General features: G+C 42.3%; 2 protein-coding genes and 1 long non-coding RNA gene across 6 annotated transcripts in view; 1 reads left to right on the top strand and 2 right to left on the bottom strand.

The window, feature by feature from the left end:
• NFKB1 (nuclear factor kappa B subunit 1) overlaps positions 1-9,348 on the top strand; it is a 52,467-nt gene extending 43,119 nt beyond the window's left edge. For all 4 annotated transcript variants that reach the window (XM_030449809.1, XM_030449808.1, XM_030449812.1 and 1 more), the window contains 9 exons: positions 335-449; positions 2,436-2,637; positions 3,784-3,953; positions 4,694-4,796; positions 5,672-5,796; positions 6,543-6,609; positions 6,936-7,108; positions 7,248-7,425; positions 8,636-9,348. In XM_030449809.1, the coding sequence (XP_030305669.1) occupies positions 335-449; positions 2,436-2,637; positions 3,784-3,953; positions 4,694-4,796; positions 5,672-5,796; positions 6,543-6,609; positions 6,936-7,108; positions 7,248-7,425; positions 8,636-8,823 (1,321 nt within the window). In that variant the 3' untranslated portion in view covers positions 8,824-9,348. The remainder of the gene's footprint in view (positions 1-334; positions 450-2,435; positions 2,638-3,783; positions 3,954-4,693; positions 4,797-5,671; positions 5,797-6,542; positions 6,610-6,935; positions 7,109-7,247; positions 7,426-8,635) is intronic.
• Positions 8,129-12,209, bottom strand: LOC115598248. Its single transcript, XR_003987525.1, has 3 exons — positions 12,127-12,209; positions 9,951-10,036; positions 8,129-8,193 (listed from the first exon to the last, which is right to left on the bottom strand). It is a non-coding gene; the product is annotated as an uncharacterized LOC115598248 (long non-coding RNA).
• A 1,449-nt stretch (positions 12,210-13,658) lies between these two features.
• MANBA (mannosidase beta) overlaps positions 13,659-19,724 on the bottom strand; it is a 42,457-nt gene continuing 36,391 nt past the window's right edge. Inside the window, exons 16-18 of the mRNA XM_030449752.1 lie at positions 18,120-18,377; positions 14,424-14,866; positions 13,659-13,738 (exon numbers count right to left, since the gene is read on the bottom strand). Of these exons, the coding sequence (XP_030305612.1) occupies positions 14,642-14,866; positions 18,120-18,377 (483 nt within the window). The 3' untranslated portion in view covers positions 13,659-13,738; positions 14,424-14,641. The remainder of the gene's footprint in view (positions 13,739-14,423; positions 14,867-18,119; positions 18,378-19,724) is intronic.

Raw genomic sequence — 19,724 nt, 5'->3', positions numbered from 1 at the left:
ACACAGTAACACAAGTTGCCTTCTGAGCAGCTCTTCTTAATGTTGGGGTTCAATTTAGGTGCTGATATTTAGTGCTGAAATCATGGCCTCTCAGAGTCAAGTGTTTATTTCAGTTAAAATTCAGCCAGGTCTACAAGTTTCTTTCTTTTCCTTTTCCTTTTCCTTTTCCTTTTCCTTTTCTTTTTCCTTTTCCTTTTCCTTTTCCTTTTCCTTTTCCTTTTCCTTTCCCTTTCCCTTTCCCTTTCCCTTTCCCTTTCCTCTTCTTTTCTCTCCTTTTTTTTCTTAATAAATTTGAAAATAGTTTGATTTTTTTAATCTGTTTTTTTTGTTTCAGTGTTCTTCATTTAGCAATTATCCACCTTCACACTGAGCTGGTGAAAAACCTCTTGGAAGTGATGCCTGATTTGAATTATAATGACATCATTAACATGAGGAATGACCTTTATCAGGTACTCAGCTGTGGTGCTATGAGTTTTGTTGATTGCTCAGCCAGCAAAAAAGAAATTGCATTTATTTTTATTTTTCTTCTCTTTGTTATGATGAGCCCAGATCAGACTGTGATGAGTTTAGAAACACAGTGATGTAATGTAAGGGGCAAGAGCATCTTTTCACTGGTTTAGTTCACAGCTCCCATTGATGTTAACAGAAACATCTTCAGAGATTATTCATAGAACAGGCCAAAAATATGGAATTCTCCAGTTCATGTCTTCATTATTTGGCTTCTCTGTTATGAAGCCAGCAGTACAGATTAGAGTGTGTCAGCTCTGGGCTCTTTTGACCTTTCTGATGTAGGATAACTCAGGATCATGAGTCAGTTGCTGTTTCATCAGTCATCTGTGGAAGCTGTAACAAACTGTGCCCTTCCTATAGCCCTGATGGTATTTGTGCCCATCACGTGTGCACCAAGATTGCTCTTTCATTTTTAGAGTCACATCATAGCTAAAGAGGAGAAACCCTATCCCCCTTGTCCCTAGGAGGAAAAGAATTCTGCCAGACCCAGCTCTGTCTCCTCTGCTTCATCCATGCCAGAGCCTGAGCTTTGTGTGTTGTAATGTAAGCTTTAAAAAGAGCTATGGAAATCTGCCTGCAAAAGAGGAACTTTTCAACTCTGTGCATCATTCTGTTGTCCCAAAGGTTACCAGCTGGATGTTCCACAGCAGCACTCTGACATTTGTGCCTTTTCTTTTGCTGTGAACAGCAAGGGTTTATTCTACACAGATGGTCCCAGAGGGCTGGACTTTTTTTTGCCTGTTGCATTTTATTGTTATGCTGATATAAAACAAGTTGGAAATGTAGAGGCTGATGAAAGGAAGCAGAAAATTCTGAATGGAATTCTGTGCCCTCTGTTTAATACAAACAGGAACCAAAGCTGTGCTCCACACAAGAAACAAATGTCTAACTACCAGGACACCTACAGCTATTCCTACCTTCTACTTAAGCCTCCAGCCAGTGGTGAGAGGGAATGTAGGCTTGAGGTAGACTTTTCCTTTTGTACAGATACTCTGAAAGCTGAATCAGACATTTACCCTATAGATTCAGCAATTTTAATTGCAAATCTGTTGACCAACACAACCTGACTGTGCAGAGCTAGAATTAGTCTTTTTTATAGTCTTCTGTTAATCCAAGGATCAGGACACGGAGATGGAATCTTGTGCAATTTTTAGGTTATTTTGGCACTGAAAATATCACTCCCCAAAGCTCACTGGAATGTTTTGCTGTTCAAATACCTGCGTTTCTGAGCACGTTCTACTTGATGCTGCTCACTGGCAAGACTGTCAGGAATGTAGAATACTACCAACCTTTGGAAATACTGAAAACCTCTTGGCCTGATGGCCTCTGGGTGCTGCTGCAGGTGTTTTTGCACAAATCTGGAGAACATGCCAATAGAACCAGCTAGCTAGGCATGTGCTGCATCACTGCAGTGCCACACACGCAGAGAACAGCAAGATTTGCTGCTTTTCTGTGCAGTTATTTTTGAGAGGGGGCAAGGAAATCCTAAGCCCACGGCTGCAAAACTCCATAATTCCTGGGCAAAATTAGAGCACAGCTCAGTGCCAAAGGCTCTGGAAAGCACATGTACTCCCTTTGTGGCATGAGCTTGGCTGTGGGCTGGGAAGCAGGGGCACAGGAGTTTTTCTGTTTCCTGAGTCTCTTGCAGTGCAAAAATAGCTTGTAGAGCAGCTCACATCTTTTGTTCCTCTCCAAGTCTGACTGCTGACACTGGCAAGGCAGCTTTTACTTGCAGCAAGTTGAAATCCTGTTGTTTGTAGGATGCAGTAGGAAAGAAAAAGTCCATGTATGCAGACTTCTCATTGCTGTTGGCTTTGGAGTGGAGTAACATCTTCTCATGCTTGGAGCTTTTATGGGCTTAAGAGGCTTCTGTACAAGTTGTGGTAGCTGTTGCTTATCTTCTCATGCTTGTTTGTTACTTCCAGACACCCTTACACCTGGCAGTGATCACAAAGCAGGCAGAGGTGGTAGAAGAGCTGCTGAAGGCTGGAGCAGATGTCAGCCTGCTGGATCGCCATGGTAATTCTGTCCTACATTTAGCTGCTGCTGAAGGAGATGACAGGATACTGAGTCTGCTCCTCAGGCATAAGAAGATCTCTCCAATGGTCAATCTTTTCAATGGGGAAGGTATGGAATGATGCCTTTATTTTATGCTTACCTACCAGACAAGCAATCCACAATTCCTGACAACTCAGTGTTTCTACTCAGGCAGATACAGACCTTGGGAATAGCATCTTGAGGGTGGTGAGCCCCTGTTCCCGGGGAAGCTGTGGCTGCCCCATCCCTGGCAGTGTCCAAGGTTGGATGGAGCTTGGAGCACCCTGGGCTGGTAGGAGGTGTCCCTGCCCATGCAGGGGGTTGGGACTGGGTGAGCTTTAAGGTCCCTTCCAACCCAACCCATTCTGTGATCTTTCCCTGTTCTGTGTGTGCTGTCCTTGGCCTCCATGTGCCAGCAGTCAGAGAGGTTTTCTGGTTATAGGGGACATGGTAATGGCAAAGTGACAGAGACTGGATTTGAATTTTTGTTACTGTATATTCTGTTGAATCTCACAAAACTTCAAGCACTGTGTTCCTCCTGAAATGCCTCATGCAACCACTGCTTTTTAAGAAGATCCTTACAGAAGAAAATGTTTCTTCCTTTCTAGTGAATGAAATTCTCTCAAAACCACTTTCTCAACTATTTTAGAGTTTCCTATCTGGTAGTTTGTGACTTACTAGTTGGTAAAGAGTGGTTATAATTTCAAAAAAATCTGTGAAGTTCCTTACAGGATTTGTTGTTGTTGGGTTGGTTCAGGGTAGGTGTTTGATTGTTTTTTCAATACATTATTCTCTTTTTAAGCTGGTGCAGGCAGTCTTGAGGTGATATGGCAGTGTGACCTTACAGGAGGATGATGCTATAGCAATTATTCCCCAGACTGTTTCTAGGAGAGGTGCTCTGTAGCAGATGAAGCCAGTCCTACTTGTTTGATACCAAGATGCAGATTTTCTTTTGAAGGCTTCTCTCCTTTCCACCTTTTAATCTGTTTTGGTTTTGTTTGTTTTTAAAGCATGGTTTTGTCTCCCCATCAGTAACACAACTGGTTAGAATTAAGGCATGATGACCATTGTCATTAATACCATATTTAGTGTATAAGTGGGTAAAAATGTCACTTCCAATACAGAACTCTCATTTCACAGTCCTCATAGATGCAGCCACTTGAAAACTCATCATGCTGACACTTCTGTATTTTCCATATATTAATGGACATGATGGATGGCTTTGGTTTTGTGTAGGTCTCAGTGCAATTCACATGGTGGTGCTGGCAAACAGCATGTCCTGCCTGAAACAGCTGATTGCTGCTGGAGTCAGTGTCAATGCTCAGGAACAAAAATCTGGACGAACTGCACTGCATTTAGCTGTGGAGCAGGAGAACATCCCTTTGGCAGGCTGCCTTTTGCTGGAGGTAAGGGCAGATTTTCTTTCTCACATATTTCACATATTTAGAAAGTCTTGAAACTTCTGAGGTGCTTCAGAGGTTGTTCCTGGTTATTGGCTTAATTACTTCAATTGGTGTAATGGTAAAATTATTACTGATGGTGTTCACTATTCCTTGTTCAGTATTGCTGGTGAAACTTTTGTCCAACTTGAGGAATTTACAGTTTGTGTCCCTGACACAAAAGTGTAATGTGCACTGAGGAACCCTGGCAATCTCCCCAACAATCCACTGGTTATTGTGCAGAATGAGATAGCTGGATACATCTAGAAGTATTTCTCTCAGCTCCCTTCAACACCTTGATGCCAGGATGTTGCATTTTTTTCCCCTCTCATTTGGTGGCTGTGCAGCCAACCTGGCAAACTTCTGTGCACCCCAGTTCTGAGAGTGTGGGCAAGCAGATGGCAGAGCAGTTACATGGGATGCAGAGTGGCTTTTCTCTACCTGACCTATTTGGGTTTATATGCTGTGCCTCCTGCTCCAACCCTGGGGGATACAACCAAACCACCATCTGTTCCTGGGCAGATGGTTGTCATTACTTTGCAATTCCTTCTTTGCAGACAATGACAAGAGTTTTTATGCAAACAAGCATGGAGTGGTGCTTTGTTATTTATTTTTTTTGCACAGAAGCAATGTTTATACAGATGTGAGTCTGCAGCTGCATTGTGTAGACACTTAGCACTTTCCTTTTTGTTGTTCAATAAAACCAGGGTGATGCAGATGTGGACAGCACTACATATGATGGGACAACCCCACTTCACATAGCAGCTGGAAGGGGCTCTACAAAACTGGCAGCAGTTCTCAAAGCAGCAGGTATGGAATGGGACAATTGCTGGACAGTTTTCTTTCACAGGGACAGTTTAGGTTAAAAAGGTCCAAGCAGAAAAGAAGGTGCCAGTGAACTTGCTTGATGAGCAGAAGAAATGGATGTTAAAAACAAGGAGGATTGGTTTTCCTCAGAGAAGACCTAAGTTTAAATGCTGTATTATGCTCTAGCACCATCTAATGGCTAAAAAAGCAAATTATGTTAGCACTCTTGGCAGTTTTTTGAGTATTTTCTGTGTAGTTTTTATAGCTGAAGAAGCAAAGAATAGACCTCACTATACAGTTGGGGTAATTGTTGTTGAACTGCTTTAAGAACAACCAAACCCAAGTCACTGAAACATGAGCTTGTTATTATCTCCTGCTTCATATTGCCATGGAAGAATTAGTTCTGAATACTTATTGGACCATTTTTTTCATTTTTATTTAGACACCTAAAACTGATTTCTCCTTTGAAGCAGAAATCCAGGCCTCCCATTGCTCTGTGTGCTTGGTCTTTTAATAATAGTCAGAGTCACACTGTAAAAAGAAGCCCCAGATAATGACTTCACCACTTAGATGCTATGCACTGTGTGAGCCAGAAATGGAACTGGAAGTCAGTTTCTGTAGCCATAGCTCACTCTTTGGGCCTTGACACTCTGCTTGTCATTTTTTTCCCCTCTTTATGATGGTCAGTTGCATTGTACAGAGATGTCACAGCATTCAGCTTTAGTTAATAATGTTATTTGCTGACTTAAAATATGTCTGCAAAGTTCTGAGTGGCAAATCTTCTAATTTAGCTACTCCAGCTAAATTATATTTTATGTTAGGTATTGTTGAAAAGCAACTTGAAGCCTTAGGAATGTTTCTGCACACTTGTTTGCCAGGTGCCAATCCTCATGTTGAGAACTTCGAGCCCTTGTTTGATCTAGATGATGTGAGAGGTGATGAAGATGATGATGAAGGAATTGTGCCTGGAACAACCCCACTGGATATGGCAGCCAACTGTGAGGTACATGGTCTGGTTTCTTTAATCACAAATGATAGTTCAGTGCTCTCAGCCAACTCTTTTCACTGCATCAACTGTGACAAGCTACTCATTTGTCATCCAAAAATTAAACTAATTCAGCCACAACAAAACCCTCATGAAACAGCATTGGAATAAAGCTCCATTTAGAAGACTACACAAGCACTTCTTGAAATAGTTGCAGTACAGAAAAATACTGATCTGGTTGGGCAGCCTGAGTTTGAAAGCCTCTCTTGAGAGTGGGACACTCTCTAGTGGGGCTTCTTTGCTGCACGTTCTCCACTTTTGTGTCCTACCCCAAAACTGATCAGGGAGCAAGGTTCATGTTTCAGCACACTGAGTGTGCACAGTTGGGTTGGTGTTAGTGCAAGGCACAAGCAGTCAGCATGGAGTGGGGGAGGTGAAAATCCAGCCCAGGCTTTATTTCAGGTCACTTGTTGGCACTAACTCCTCACTTAGGCACTGCTGCTGCCACTTGACTGCAGAGACATCCTCTGTACCAGAGGACACTTGCCAGGTGACACAGCTAAAGCAGCTTATCAAGATTTTTACCCCTCAAGCTTTGCACAGGTCTTCCACAGTATTTTCAGTCATAGTGATGCTGAGACAGAAAAAAAAATTCCCTATTTACAGATAGACTGAGGGCTGTGTAGAACAGTGCTTGAGACTTGTCAAGATATTGGATATTAACCAGGTTCCTGCTAAATACTGACTTTAATGTATTCCCTTAGGTGTATGACATATTAAATGGCAAACCCTATGAGTCAGCAGTGATTGCAGAGGACTTTCTGACACAAGGTAACATCTATAAAAGAAGAATTAACACTCTCCCTCTAGTAACTGAGTACTGAAAGTGCACATGAAGAAACCACTGCCCTGCAATAGCTTGTAACTGAACTGGGGAGGGAGGAGAGGCACCCACTCATTCTCAGAATAAGCATGGTCCTGATGAGAAGTGAGTCACAAGAATACAAGGGAGTAAATTTTGAGTATTACAGTAATACATGAGTAAAGACTGGGACTGATGGACACCAAGATACTCTTGAATTTGGCTTTGTGCTGAGCAATGAACTGGTGCAGGATTTGTATGAATAACAGTAACCTAACAGTTCTCTCTTTCCCAGGACGTTTGAGAGACCTCAATGAAACTTCCAAGATGGAGCTTTACAGACTGTTGGAAGCACCCAATCCTGACAAAAACTGGTCCACTCTAGCACAAAAACTGGGTCTTGGCATCCTGAACAATGCTTTCAGGTTGAGCCCTTCTCCATCAAAAACTCTGCTGGATAACTATGAGGTAAGGTGGTTGAAACAAGTTGTAAAGAAAGAACACAGAGACAAGAAGAGTGTTGTCCTCCTGCACAGTCAGACAGTGCAGACCTGTGGTTCCAGACAGAGTGAATGATGGTGAGCATCTGCTGTCCTCTCTCTCTTAGGTTTCTGGTGGTACAATTCAAGAGCTGATTGCTGCTCTGAGACAAATGGATTACACAGAAGCCATTGAAGTCATTGAGAGAGCACTGTCCAGCTCAGAAAGCCCATCTCACCAGGAGGACAATGCAGCAGAAGCTCTCCCATCCTCACTCCCACCCACCTGTGCAAATGGAGGGACAGGTAAAATTGGCAGCAAAACATCAATAGCTTGCTTTAAAACATTTTTTCAGCTCTCCCTTCCCCCTCACACTGCACTGCTGATAGAAGGCATTGTTTCTTACATCCAATGCCTGAGCTGCTGCCCTGTTTCAGAAATGTTTTATTGCAGTGGGACTTGGTCATCACAGACATCTTCTAGGCCTGGAAGAGGGGAGGGGAATGGACCACTGGAATCAACAGCTCTGCATTACAATTGTCATTATAGTGGCTCCCTTTCCTTAAAACCAGATGTCTGCCATTTCCTGATGGTAACTCTTTGGATGTACTGGGAATAGATGTCAAAAGATAAGCCAGGGAATAATCTCCCAAGTCTGTACAAGTGCCTTTTGACTTTTTTCTCCCCTCTCCTATCTGGATTTAAAAAAGAATATTCTGGTTTCGTTTTCTAAATCCAGATGGAAGAGGGGAGAAAAAAGTCAAAAGACACTTGTACAGTAACACATTGGAATTTAATTTCTCCTTCCACAGTGTGTGGCACTCTGAAATGCCTCAGTGTTCTATAGGCAGAGAAATGGGGGGTGGTTTAGGTTACAGGGAACCTCCAGCAGTCTGGGCTACTTTGCTTAAGATGCTTATTTAGAAAAATAATGCTGAACTCCAATATGTTAACATATATGTCACAGTTTAGCCACATCATACCTGCAGCTCAGGTACAGTTCTCTTGCAGTCAGGCACTCTGTTTGCAGATCTTGCACAGATGGCAGCTGCTTCATACTTGAGGCTTGCTTACTAGATAAAAATGGTTAAAAATTGACATGTAATTGACGTGTCTCAAAAAGAAATCTCTAAATGAAATAACCTGAAGAAGTTTCAGGGGTCTCATCCTGGAGCTGCACACTCACACAGTCTGAGAGCCAAAGAATGTTTTGTCCTGTTTCTACAACACTTGGGCTAAGTCCTGACTGGTGCAGTGACAGCATTAGTGTCAGCAGAGCACCAAACCTCTCATCCCCCTCCAAGCTCCAACTGGGGCTGATCTCTCAGCACTGCATCAACTCCCACACTTGGGTCAATGAAAATATTTAGCACAGCTTTTTCTATCACACCATCTAAAGTTATTTTCCCAGAGAAGAACTTTTATCTCCTTGGTGTGCATTCCTTAGGCTTTCCTGAAAGCAAACATTACTGAAGCAACACCAAACAGAAAGTTTCCTGTTTCTCTCCCCCACAGGTGAGCTTTACAACAGCAAATTTCAGGACAATGAAAGCATCTGTGACAGTGGTGTGGAGACCTCCTTCCAAAAACTCAGCTTCTCTTACTCAGACTCTCTGAGCAGCAAATCCCCAGCACCACTTGGCACAGTCACCCTGGGCTATGGACATGGAAGCTCAGTGCATACCAATTACATAGCCAATTAGTTAATAGCCAATTAGCAATATGCAGAACAAATGCAACATTAACAATGACACTCGTGTCATCCTGACCAGAGGGAAGTGAAGTCACAGCCAAAAGTGTGCTGAAGGAACCACCCAGAGGAACCAGAACCACCAGGGACTCTTGGCCATGGCTTCCTTCCTCAGGGACATTTAATTTGATTAATTACAACCCATACACAATATCCAGGGCTCTTTGATACACAGGACTGGACACTGTGAATGACTGACAAGAGATTTTGTGGCTTGGGAGGATTTTCTTCTACAGACAAAAGTCATTCTTTGCTAATGTGTAATACCACCAACTCACTTAATAAACAGAGGTAAGGGACACAGGCAAACAAAGAATACAGTTTCTGGCTGCTGTCTTCATAAGTTTTGCAGCACAGCTGAATTTAAAAAAGCTCATAAAATAGCTTGCAAAGAAAATCATTACTTTAATCACAACAGTGACAACTCAGAAAAGAAACCTAAAAAAATAATCTTGTATATTTCAAATAATGTATTTAAACTTAATTTTGATGTCTCTTATTCAAAATTATTTTCAAGTTCGGCATTTTCCTGTTTGTAAATAGTTTTTTTTATATCTGTTCCTTTAAAAAATGCTTTTTAAATGCTTATTTTTATTTTACTTTTATAATAAAAACCAAAAATGACACCCCATGTCTACATTTGCTTTGAATTTTACTTATCTTTTCAACAGTTATTGAAGAGTTATCACCTTTAGGTATTTATAACAGATGCTTTTCAAGTAGGACAAGAAATAAAGGTTTGCAAGCAGTGTTAAAGGTTAAGTATCTTTTATGGTGGGAGACCAGGAGCATCAGTTACTGCTGAGCAGCTGAGCTTTGTAACTAAAGCCTCTGACTGTCCCTTTTTTGTAACGATGGCAGCAGAGAATCATTTCCACTGAAACCAACTATTTAATATTTAACATCTCAGCAAAACTCTGATGAGGCAGTTCTGAGGGCTGTCTAGAAACTCCTCTGTGTTCCTGAGCAGTATTTCTTGTCTCATGTTAATCCCAAGACTGTGACTGTCACAGAACACACAACAGGCACTGGATTTCATGCTGAAAATGCACCCAGCAGCACTGTGCCACTGTCACTCACCTGTGGCCCATTTCCTTGGCACAAAGATGGGACATGGACAGTGTTAGTCTTGGCTCAGCTCAGTCTTCATAACCTGGGTGTCACTCCTGAGAAAGCAAATCAAGATAAACCTTGAGATTTGTTACATTTCGAGCAGGAGTTGCTGTGATGAACTAAACAGTGATTAGTGAAAAAAAAACCCAAACAAACTAAAAAACAAACCACAACATAACCAACTTGTGAAATAATTTTCTATCCAGCTGAATTACTGAATACATCAACTACTTCCAGAGATCCAGCGCCTAATAGTAGCAGTGCCCTTCTTTTCTTTCAGTTACTGTATGTATCATCTACAAGAACAAAAACCCACGTGCCTTTGACATTGCTTAATTAATGTACTTGTACAGTGTTCTCTTGGCATTCCAGCTCTGTATTCCCTGGGCCCTGTGTATTCAGGTGCTTTAAATGGCAATCTGGCTCCTGCTGTTTTTTTCAGCATCTTAGTTTTAGTCTATTTAACCTAGGAGGCTCTGTTCCTTTTTTTTTCTTTCCCTGCCTTCTTTGTTTAGAAATAAAAAAGATCAATTTAAAAGTATTCTCACTAGTTCAAACAGACCATTAAATACAGGATGTTTAGGTTGGAAGAAGCCACCTTCCATGTTTGTGAAGAGGTACCAGAGGCCAGAATTAAAAGTTTTGGTTTTCACCAGCATGAAAAGAAGACTGAAACTTTCAGCTCCTGCCTCTGACTATGGCATGCTTCCCCACCAGGCCACCAGACAGCTCTCTCAGAACAGTTTCTGTTCCAAATGACACAACTCCTCAGCCTGGCTGGATCCCCAGGCCAGTTGTTTCTAATACACAGGGGTCGTGTCACTTCTACCAAAGCCATTCCTCTCACCAGTCAGCAGGTCCCCAGCCAGCCACACAGTAAGAAAGCTGTGCAAAGGAAGAGCAATACTGAGTCACTCTGCAATCACAGAGCCCAACAAGAACTCTCAAGCTCAGCTTCCTAAAGGACAGCCCCAAGAACAGGTCCTGGCAAACACCCAGATGAGCTCCCTTTCTCCTGACCAGCCCTCAGCATGCCATTTCCCTTCATCCTGTGCCAGCTTTCCTTGGCTGTAGCTGCCCACACCCAAGACACCTCTCTTTTGATGCACACTAATGATCAAAACTGATGTTCAGAGGTCTTTACTGTCTTGTTTCCTACAGTCAGATGGTTTTTGCTCAATATCAGCAGGAACACCACCAAGTAATTTAAAGGTTCAATATTTTTCATGTGAATTCCGTTTTTCCACTCTAATTTAACTAAATTGTGGCTTTCATTTCACTATCTGGAAGGCAGAGGTGTGTAAACCCAACTCCTGGACTGGGACATCTCCTTAAACAATCAAACCTCACGTTCCTGGATGACTCAATTTACCCTCACAGAGTAAGGATTAAAACCTGTGATTTTGAACTAAAAGCCTGGCTTTTAAGCTACAAAACCAAACTGTCATTTGTGGAGAAGAAGAAACTCCCTGGCCTATTCCTCTGCACCCATCTCTGCTACACATGTCCAAAACCAAATGGGGGACTGCTAGGAGTAGCAGTGCTACAAGAAGATGAGCCTCTAAGGCAGAAAAAATGCTCAGGACCCAAGGTATTCAAACAGCAGGTAACAACAAAGACTGACAGAAAGCTGTGAACACTTGCTTAGAGAGGGAGTTAAGATACAGACATGTGCTTCCTTCCTGGAAAATACGTAGAAAAATCTGGAAAAGCTTCCAAGGAAGTGCTCCAGCAAACTGGAGCAAAAGAAGTTATCTGTGTGGCAGGAAGTACCAACAAAGACACAATCCCATTCTCCCTGCAGGTCCTGAACTGGGTCAGAGCCAAAGCCCTGCCAGAGACCAGGTTTAGGATAAGTCAGCCAATGCCATCCAGCTTTCCTCCAAAACCTGCTCTCAAGTTGTGCTCTGGAAGGGCACTTTTCATGGCTCCTGCTGAAGTGAATGCTGTGTTTTAGCATCTGTGAGGAACACCCCAGAGGGAGCCCAGAGGCAAACAAGATCCATCAGCACAAGCAAACCCAGTGATCCTGTGGACAGAACATTGCAAAGCTGCACCCTGAAAGAATATTGATAGGGCCATTCCCCTCTACTGCTGCCACCAATAATTTAAGGACAATAAGGACAAGCACCATGACACTTACCAAATGCTCTTCCTAATGTCTGGCTGCTGGTCCCCAGCCCATCAGATAAACTGGTACCAGAGTGCTCTCAGGGAGCTGCAACAGCACTGGAATGGCTACAGATGGGAATGGAGATGGGAGTGATGGATCCTCTGAAGGTCTCTTCACTGTTGCACTGTTCCTATCTTCACCCTGATCTGTGACAAAGGCAGAAGAATGTAACCAAGTACAGCACAGTAAACAATGGCAAAAGTACAGAGGGAAATGGTTACACAAGGTAGTGATGTACTTATCCCAACACCCAGAAACCAAAAGAACATGTTAAGGATATTAAAACAATAATGGAACTGCACCTCCCACATTAAATTCTGTTTTGAGCTTAAGCAATTACTAATCTTTCATAAAATCACCTTTATTATTAAAGCTTTCCAGTGAGAAAGAATGGACCCTCTCTTCAGGGAGCTCCTGGTCTTCAAAAACAACAATAATTAAAAATATTCTGAACCTTTTAATGCCAATCTGGTAACTGCAGAAAGCAACAGCAAAAAAATTTTATAAAAGAATGCTCTTCTGCATAAGAGTGCTGACAGAAACTAGATGCACAGCCACTTGATCAATGATTAATCATGTACCTGATTGTTTCTTTCATGATTTTACCTAAAATTCACGACACACTAAAACAAGGTGACAGTTTTCTAAATTCATGGTTTGGATTGCAAGAAGCCATAAAAGTTCTTCTCTCCATCTCTGAAACTTCACTCATGTTCTGAGGTGCACAAAGAACAACTATCGCCAGCCTACAGAGAGCCCTCCTCTTGATTTTCTTTGACACAAGTTATTCTGTCAGGTTTATTTATTTAACATTATTAACTGACATTTTGAAATTTTATCTAGATGCTGCTGGAAGAGGCATTTCTACATCAAAGTGAGAGAAAGACATCAACCAGACTATTCTTAATGCACTTCAGCAAGATTTATCAATTTCACTTATTGCATATTTTCTCCACATTTTTCTATCCTTACCTTAGATCGAATCCATTGCTGCTTTGATCCCAGGACATGGAAAAAAATGGAGGATTTTTCTTGTAGCCTTGGCCCAGGATGCCTCTCTGATATCCTTTGAATTCCTTTATCAATGTCTGAATATTCTAAATGTTAAGTTTTATTCATGGCTGTGGCAGCCCCCATGCTGAAGCAAGCTGATTTCCTTTGTATCAAGTGCCAAAGTGAGATGACATTTTTATGGGACACCTAAATATTTTTAAAGACAACTTAATAAGAAATATACTAGAAGGTGAAGCACCATTACTCTGTATGGACTAAGGGGTTTAATGTGCCACCAGGTCTAATCATGAGCCAACAGTGTCTTCTATGGGGAACGTACACATAAATATGGAAAGTGAAGATGTTTTTTCCTTTGTTGATGTCCATATTTTTAACTTGCACAACAAAAAACCCATAACAGAATTATGACACAACTTGCCTGACAAACAAAGCCAGGCCAACTCCTCTCTGGCAGGACAGGAAGGCAAGTGTAGAGGAAAAGGCCACTCATGAGGAATGCCAGGAGTTAAGAGAATGGCCAAGCAGCAATGTCTGGAGTGAGAACAGCAGCCCCTGCACTATGCACCTACTAGGACAAAACAGCAGTCACTTGCAGCTCTGTGGTCCTCTTCACATGACCATTTCTTCTCTGTATTCCTTTCTTTCTCTTCTCACCTTAGGTCAACCTCTTCCTTTTCCCATGGCCAGGCATATCTCATCCTGTGACACATGCAGGATTCCAAGCAGAAGCAAAAGGTTTGTGACTACACCCCCAGCCCTCTGGGAAGAGGCAAAGGGAGATGCAGAGCTCTAGAGGTTGTTGCTCAGTGTTGCATGAGGAGAGAGAAGAAAACAAGTCTGAATTCCTCTTTCAGAAGGGCAAACAGATCTGCCTGATGGCTCACTAGACAGCCCAGGTTTCATGGCTGTGTGGAAGCCCACCTTGCAGGAGGCAGGCACAGATCTCAAAGGGTAGGACCAGTGCTCCCCTGATACGTCTGTACTCCAAATGGGGGCATCCTTGTGGGGTCTGTCCCAGCTTCACTCCCTGCCCTTGCCAGTATCCTAACATGAACTTCCATTTTATGGCACAGTGAAACTGGGAAAAGTTTGGATTTTAACAACCATAGGCTGGAGGTGCATATTTCTGCTGTGTCTTAGGATGTATTCACAACCCAGTAACTTGTCCCATGAGAACTGGAGAGCTCAGAGTGGTTCTCTTGCACCAATTCACCCCTCCCATTCTAGACATGGGATATATTTTTTCCCATTACCTGAGAAAGCCTCACTTTCATTGCACCACACAGATCAGACACCAGGTTTGCTGTTGGTACCTTTACATTGAACCAGCAGTTAAAAACCACACATGATAGGAACAGACAGCACGTTCTCCAGTCAGCTCAAATTGTGCATCACTTCAACTTTACTCAAATTCCTCTTAAGTTTTTCCTCTCTTTGTTTCACTCCTTATCTAGAAGGAAATGATGCATCCTCAGACAATGTCCAGCAGAGAGGTCAAGGTTAGTGACTTTTCTAGGTCTTGAACACTGGTGGGTTCCCAAGGGTAAAATACAACCACTTTTTTCTTTTCAGTCATCAGGAAGCCATTATCACTAAATCTGCCTTTTATGCTCCCTACATCCAGAGAAACAAAAGGAGCAATTCCAGTGGTCTGAAGAACAAATTCATAAATGTCATCTTGTTGGGATACAGAGGCCTGGAAAAAAAAATAAATAAAATAAATAAAACACAGAAATCACAGAGTGTTAGGGGTTGGAAGGGAGCTGGAGAGATGATGGAGTCCAACCCCCTGCCAGAGCAGGGTCACCTCCAGCAGTCACACAGAACACATCCAGGTGGGATTTGGATGTCTCCAGGGAAGGAGACTCCACAACCTCCCTGGGCAGCCTCTGCTCTGCTCTCTCACCCTCACAGGGAAAAAATTCTTCCTCATATTTCTATGGAACTGCCTATGCTCCAGCTTGCACCCACTGCCCCTTGTCCTGTCACTGGGCATCACTGGGAAGATCCTGGCTCCATCCTCCTGGCACTCACCCTTTCCATATTTATAAACACCACTGAGCTCACCCCTCACTCTCCTCTCCTCCAAGCTGCAGAGCCCCTCAGCTCCCTCAGCCTTTCCTCACCACTCCCTTCAGCATCTTGCAGGCTCTGCTCTGGACTCTCCCAAGCAGTTCCCTGTAGTAAATGGAACTCTCCCTGTCAGTAAAACACACTGAGCAATCCTCTTATGGATACCCCTTCTGGAACAAAAGGATTTGTATGTAACAATCATGCAAAAACTACAAACGTTATTTTAAAAACTAGAAGTGTTATTACAGCCTTTCTGCAGAACAAAGATTGTGGAAAAAGGCCATCTTCTTATGAAAATAACCAAACTAGTGGTAATCTGACCTCTGTTTAGGATGGGTGTCCTGTACTTTCTAGTTGAAGATTTGTCCCTTGACCAACACAATCACACAACCTATAAATTCACAACTCCTAAAGTAGCTGTCCCTCTCCAGTTACATCAGTAACAGGAATATACAGAAGCAAAAAATGGTAAAAATCAGTGACACAGGCGGTCACCTCATCTTAATGGAACGTGGCAGCAAGTTCTTTGTATTACATTTAGGAGGCAGCCACACTCTGAAGGATCAGGACAAGGTGGGATGTTTTACATCCAGCTCTGTGGGTAATCTTGGGGAGGTTTAAAGCACAACCAGGATGCATTTTGATGCAGCACTCCTCATTCAGCCTAGAGGAGCCTCCAGGAAGACCTTATAGCATCTTCCAGTACCTGAGGGTGGCCTGCAAGAAAGCTGGGGAGGGACTTTTTCCAAGTGACAGGACAAGGTGTAAAGGTTTTAAGCTAGAAAAGGGGAGATTTGGATTAGACATGAAGAAGAAATTCTTTAGTGTGAGGGTGCTGAAAAACTGGAACAGGTTGCCCAGAGAGGTTGTGGCTGCCCCTCAGGGCAAGGTCAGGTTGGATGGGGCTTGAAGCAGCTTGGGTCTACTGGGAGATGTCCCTGCCCATGCAGGGGGTTGGAACTGGAGGATCTGTGAGGTCCCTTCCAGCCCAAACCATTCTATATTTCACTATAATGAAATATGCTTAATCATTATTATCAAATTATTATCAAATAACCATCAACTATATATAAAGAGAAGACAAATTATGTTAAGTACAGAAATCATCCCCTGCTTAAACCACTCATTTTTAAGAAAAACACACAACTTTTACATTTTCTGCAGAAACACTAAAGTCTTCACAGCTTTTAAAAGCAACATTAGAAGAGCTGTGCTTGGATTAGCACTATTAGGATATATTTCAAAGTCTAGTCAGTTTACTAGTAACTAAGTACAGAAGCACCAGCTTCCCACAAATCACAATAAATGTTTTTAATCACAGCTTCATACTTCCTTAAAATAATGACCTTGGATTTAGCCTTTTTAGCTAGCCTTATTAGTTAGTATTGCAGTGACAACAGTGTCATGGGAAAAAAGAGTGAAATTTCCCAATGCTTCAGTTGCAGAGCTTTTACTGTTGATGATGTCATCCCCAAAAAAAAACCCCCACTATGACTCAGACTCCAGATTGTGCCACCAGCTGAAAAAAAAAAAAAAACAAAAAACCAGGCTGACTTCTTTCTTTTGTGTACTCAGGAGGCTGCCATGCTGCCATGAAAGAGATAAGAGGGTAAAATCTGTCCCATTTTCCTTTTGTAAAGCAATTATACTGGTCCAGATTCAAAGATATTAAAGCTCTCTGTTACCATCACCCCCTCTTCAGTTTGCTCTAAAAAGCAAAGCTGCAGTTTGGGAGTCAAATGTGAGAACACACAGGTCCCTGTCCTGCCAAGCTACTGATTAAGATTATGCTGTGAGATTTACATGCTAAAAAGTGAGGCTTAACAAACTCTGTGTGTACACAGACACACACACAGACACTCTGCTTGCTCTCTGTATACAGAGCAAGCTTGCTAGGAGGGGGGGAAATCTAGGAAAAAGCAGCAAACAGACTAAATGACAGTGCTACACAACACAGATGCTTTTTGTGCCTATTCAGAGTACTGACACACTTGTCAGATACTGAGGAACAATCCCTGCTATGCAAATCAGAACCCCTGGCTGGAAGGCAGGGATTGGTAGGAGAAAAGGAGTATGTGGTACTGTATGTTAGCAATGGGGCTGTTCAGTCTGGTTTCATGATATGCAGGTCCATCCCAGTTTGGGGGTAACTGAGTTCTTACCTAACATTTATGTATTTTCCTTGAGGAGGAAATACTGCTGACAGTAACACAACTGAACCAGCATCACCCACTACTGATACACAGCACTGCCTGCAAGCCAAAACACCTGCCATGGTGCTGTTTGCTATCTAGGGATAAAAAAGACTGAAAAGAAATGCTGCAGCAGTCAGGTGAAAGACAGTCAGAACAAATGAGATGGACACTGCACTATTTAAAACAAAACAAACACAAAATCCATTAAAAAAAAACCAAAAACAAACCACCAACCCAACCACCAAATCTCACTAAACCAGTGTTATTTCACAGACTTGTCAGGGTTGGAATGGATCCTAAAGCTCATCCAGTTCCAACCCCACCTCCCACCAGCCCAGGTTGCTCAGAGCCTCATCCAACCTGGCCTTAAAAACTTCCAGGGATGGGGCTTCCACCACCTCTCTGGGCAACCTGTGCCAGGGTCTCACCACCATCATGGTGAGGAACTTCTTGCTAATTTCCAATCTAAATCTCCCCTCCTCATGTTTACATATGCATACAGTGACACACAAACACACACACAAAAGATCTGCTTTTGAACTTAAGGTGGAAGCTAGAATTGCACCAGCTAAGGAGAAAGAACATTCAGTGGGATCAGACATGGCATGGCAGGCAAACATCTCAAAGCAGTAAGGGTAGCAAAATCCAAGAGAGTAAAATTTAAGCATGACTGATGCTTACATTAAGCTGAATCTTTTCTAATCCCACAGCATCCTTTAGAGATGAAAGGAAGTGATGGTTCACAGGACTCTGCAGTTCACCTTCTCCCACAAGACAGAAAGTAATAACACAGCTTTCCCTGGTACAGCTTCTGCATCTTTCCAGCAAGTCATTTATGGACTCCTTGTAGATGGGGACAGCACTTTGTGCTTTAACAGTCACACCTTCTTTGGCAAGGGTGCAGACTGGCTCCAAAGAACTCCAGGTGTGCACAACAACCTGTCAAGCATGTGGAGAGAACACAGAAAGCTTGGAATGAAAGCTACATCTGTGAAGAGAACCCAGCATCCTAGCTTTCAAGGTTGCTCACTACAAGGTACCTTCTCCAGACAGTACCAGATGATTCCCAACTAGCAAGAAACTCCACAAAGATTTAAAGAATGGATACAGCATAATAATTACATCATTATAGAAACCTAACAAGAAGGCAGTTTCAGTCAGTCTGGATCTGTTGTTCTTGATCTGCACCTTGTTTTCTCCAGGGTGCTGGAGAGGAGGGGGTTGCCAATTTCTGCCCAGGGAGTGCTGGGGAATAGAATTAGTAAGTGACTTACTTGTTGACTCTTTTTCCTCCCCTCCCTGACTGAAAAAATTCAAACAAAGGATTTTCTTGAGATTGCTCAGTGTTACCTGGTGTAACCCAACTGGGTAATCCAGACCTTCTGCACAATCATCATTAAAGAGAAGCAAGCTACTTCATCTTAAAAGGGATTATGGGAGTTATATGAATACAGTAAAATATACTTTCCAGAGGTCACACATGCATTAAGATGCCTTCATCCTAAATAAAAAGTGTATAATTTGGAAGATTGGCACTTAATAAGAATGACAGCATCCTCTCCCTTCAGACATATTAGGTTATTTTAGACCCAAAGAGGGGTCTGCAGTCAGGAACTAATATTAGCTAACTTCAAAAATTCTAAGCTTCAGCTATTCCTGAAGCATGAAACACACCATTTATCAGGACTACACTATGGCCAATGCTTCTCTAAAGTTAAGACAATCTGAATTTAGGCCTTCTACACCAATTCTGAGCAGAAATAAACAATTTCATTGACTGCTGTCCTGCTCTAAGCACTGACTATCCATCCAGAAATGGCAACCACTTTCTATACTCTATGTTAATATATTTAAGTAACCCAATAAATCTGAAATTTTATGGCAGCCCAGCAGACAGGGCAGTGAATTAGGAACTGACATACTCATCCTAATAGTTCCAAAATGACTCGTGAGTCATTCCCAGCCTCTAGGCCTATCTTTCCATTCTTCCCAGTCCTTTCACATGAGACACCTTTTATGTCAGGAATTGTACTTCATAGTGCAAAATGACCCCTAAATTAATTTGGGATCTGACTGCCATATAATCAACAGCAACAAAATGTAACAAATTTGAAAGCAAGACTGTGTTCTACAGAACAATTCAGCAGCCTGAATACTGCCTAAGAAACCAGATCAGTTCCTATAGATTTATCAGGAAACAGTTAAAGCATCAATTGTAAAATGGTGGCATTGTGTAGGTGACCTTGCAGTTAAAGTACAAGTGTTTTGTTTCAGAAAATCATCTAG

The sequence above is a fragment of the Calypte anna genome, chromosome 4A (genome assembly GCF_003957555.1).
Source record: "Calypte anna isolate BGI_N300 chromosome 4A, bCalAnn1_v1.p, whole genome shotgun sequence".
NCBI lineage: Eukaryota > Metazoa > Chordata > Aves > Apodiformes > Trochilidae > Calypte > Calypte anna.
This window is presented reverse-complemented; position numbering and strand designations above follow the sequence as displayed.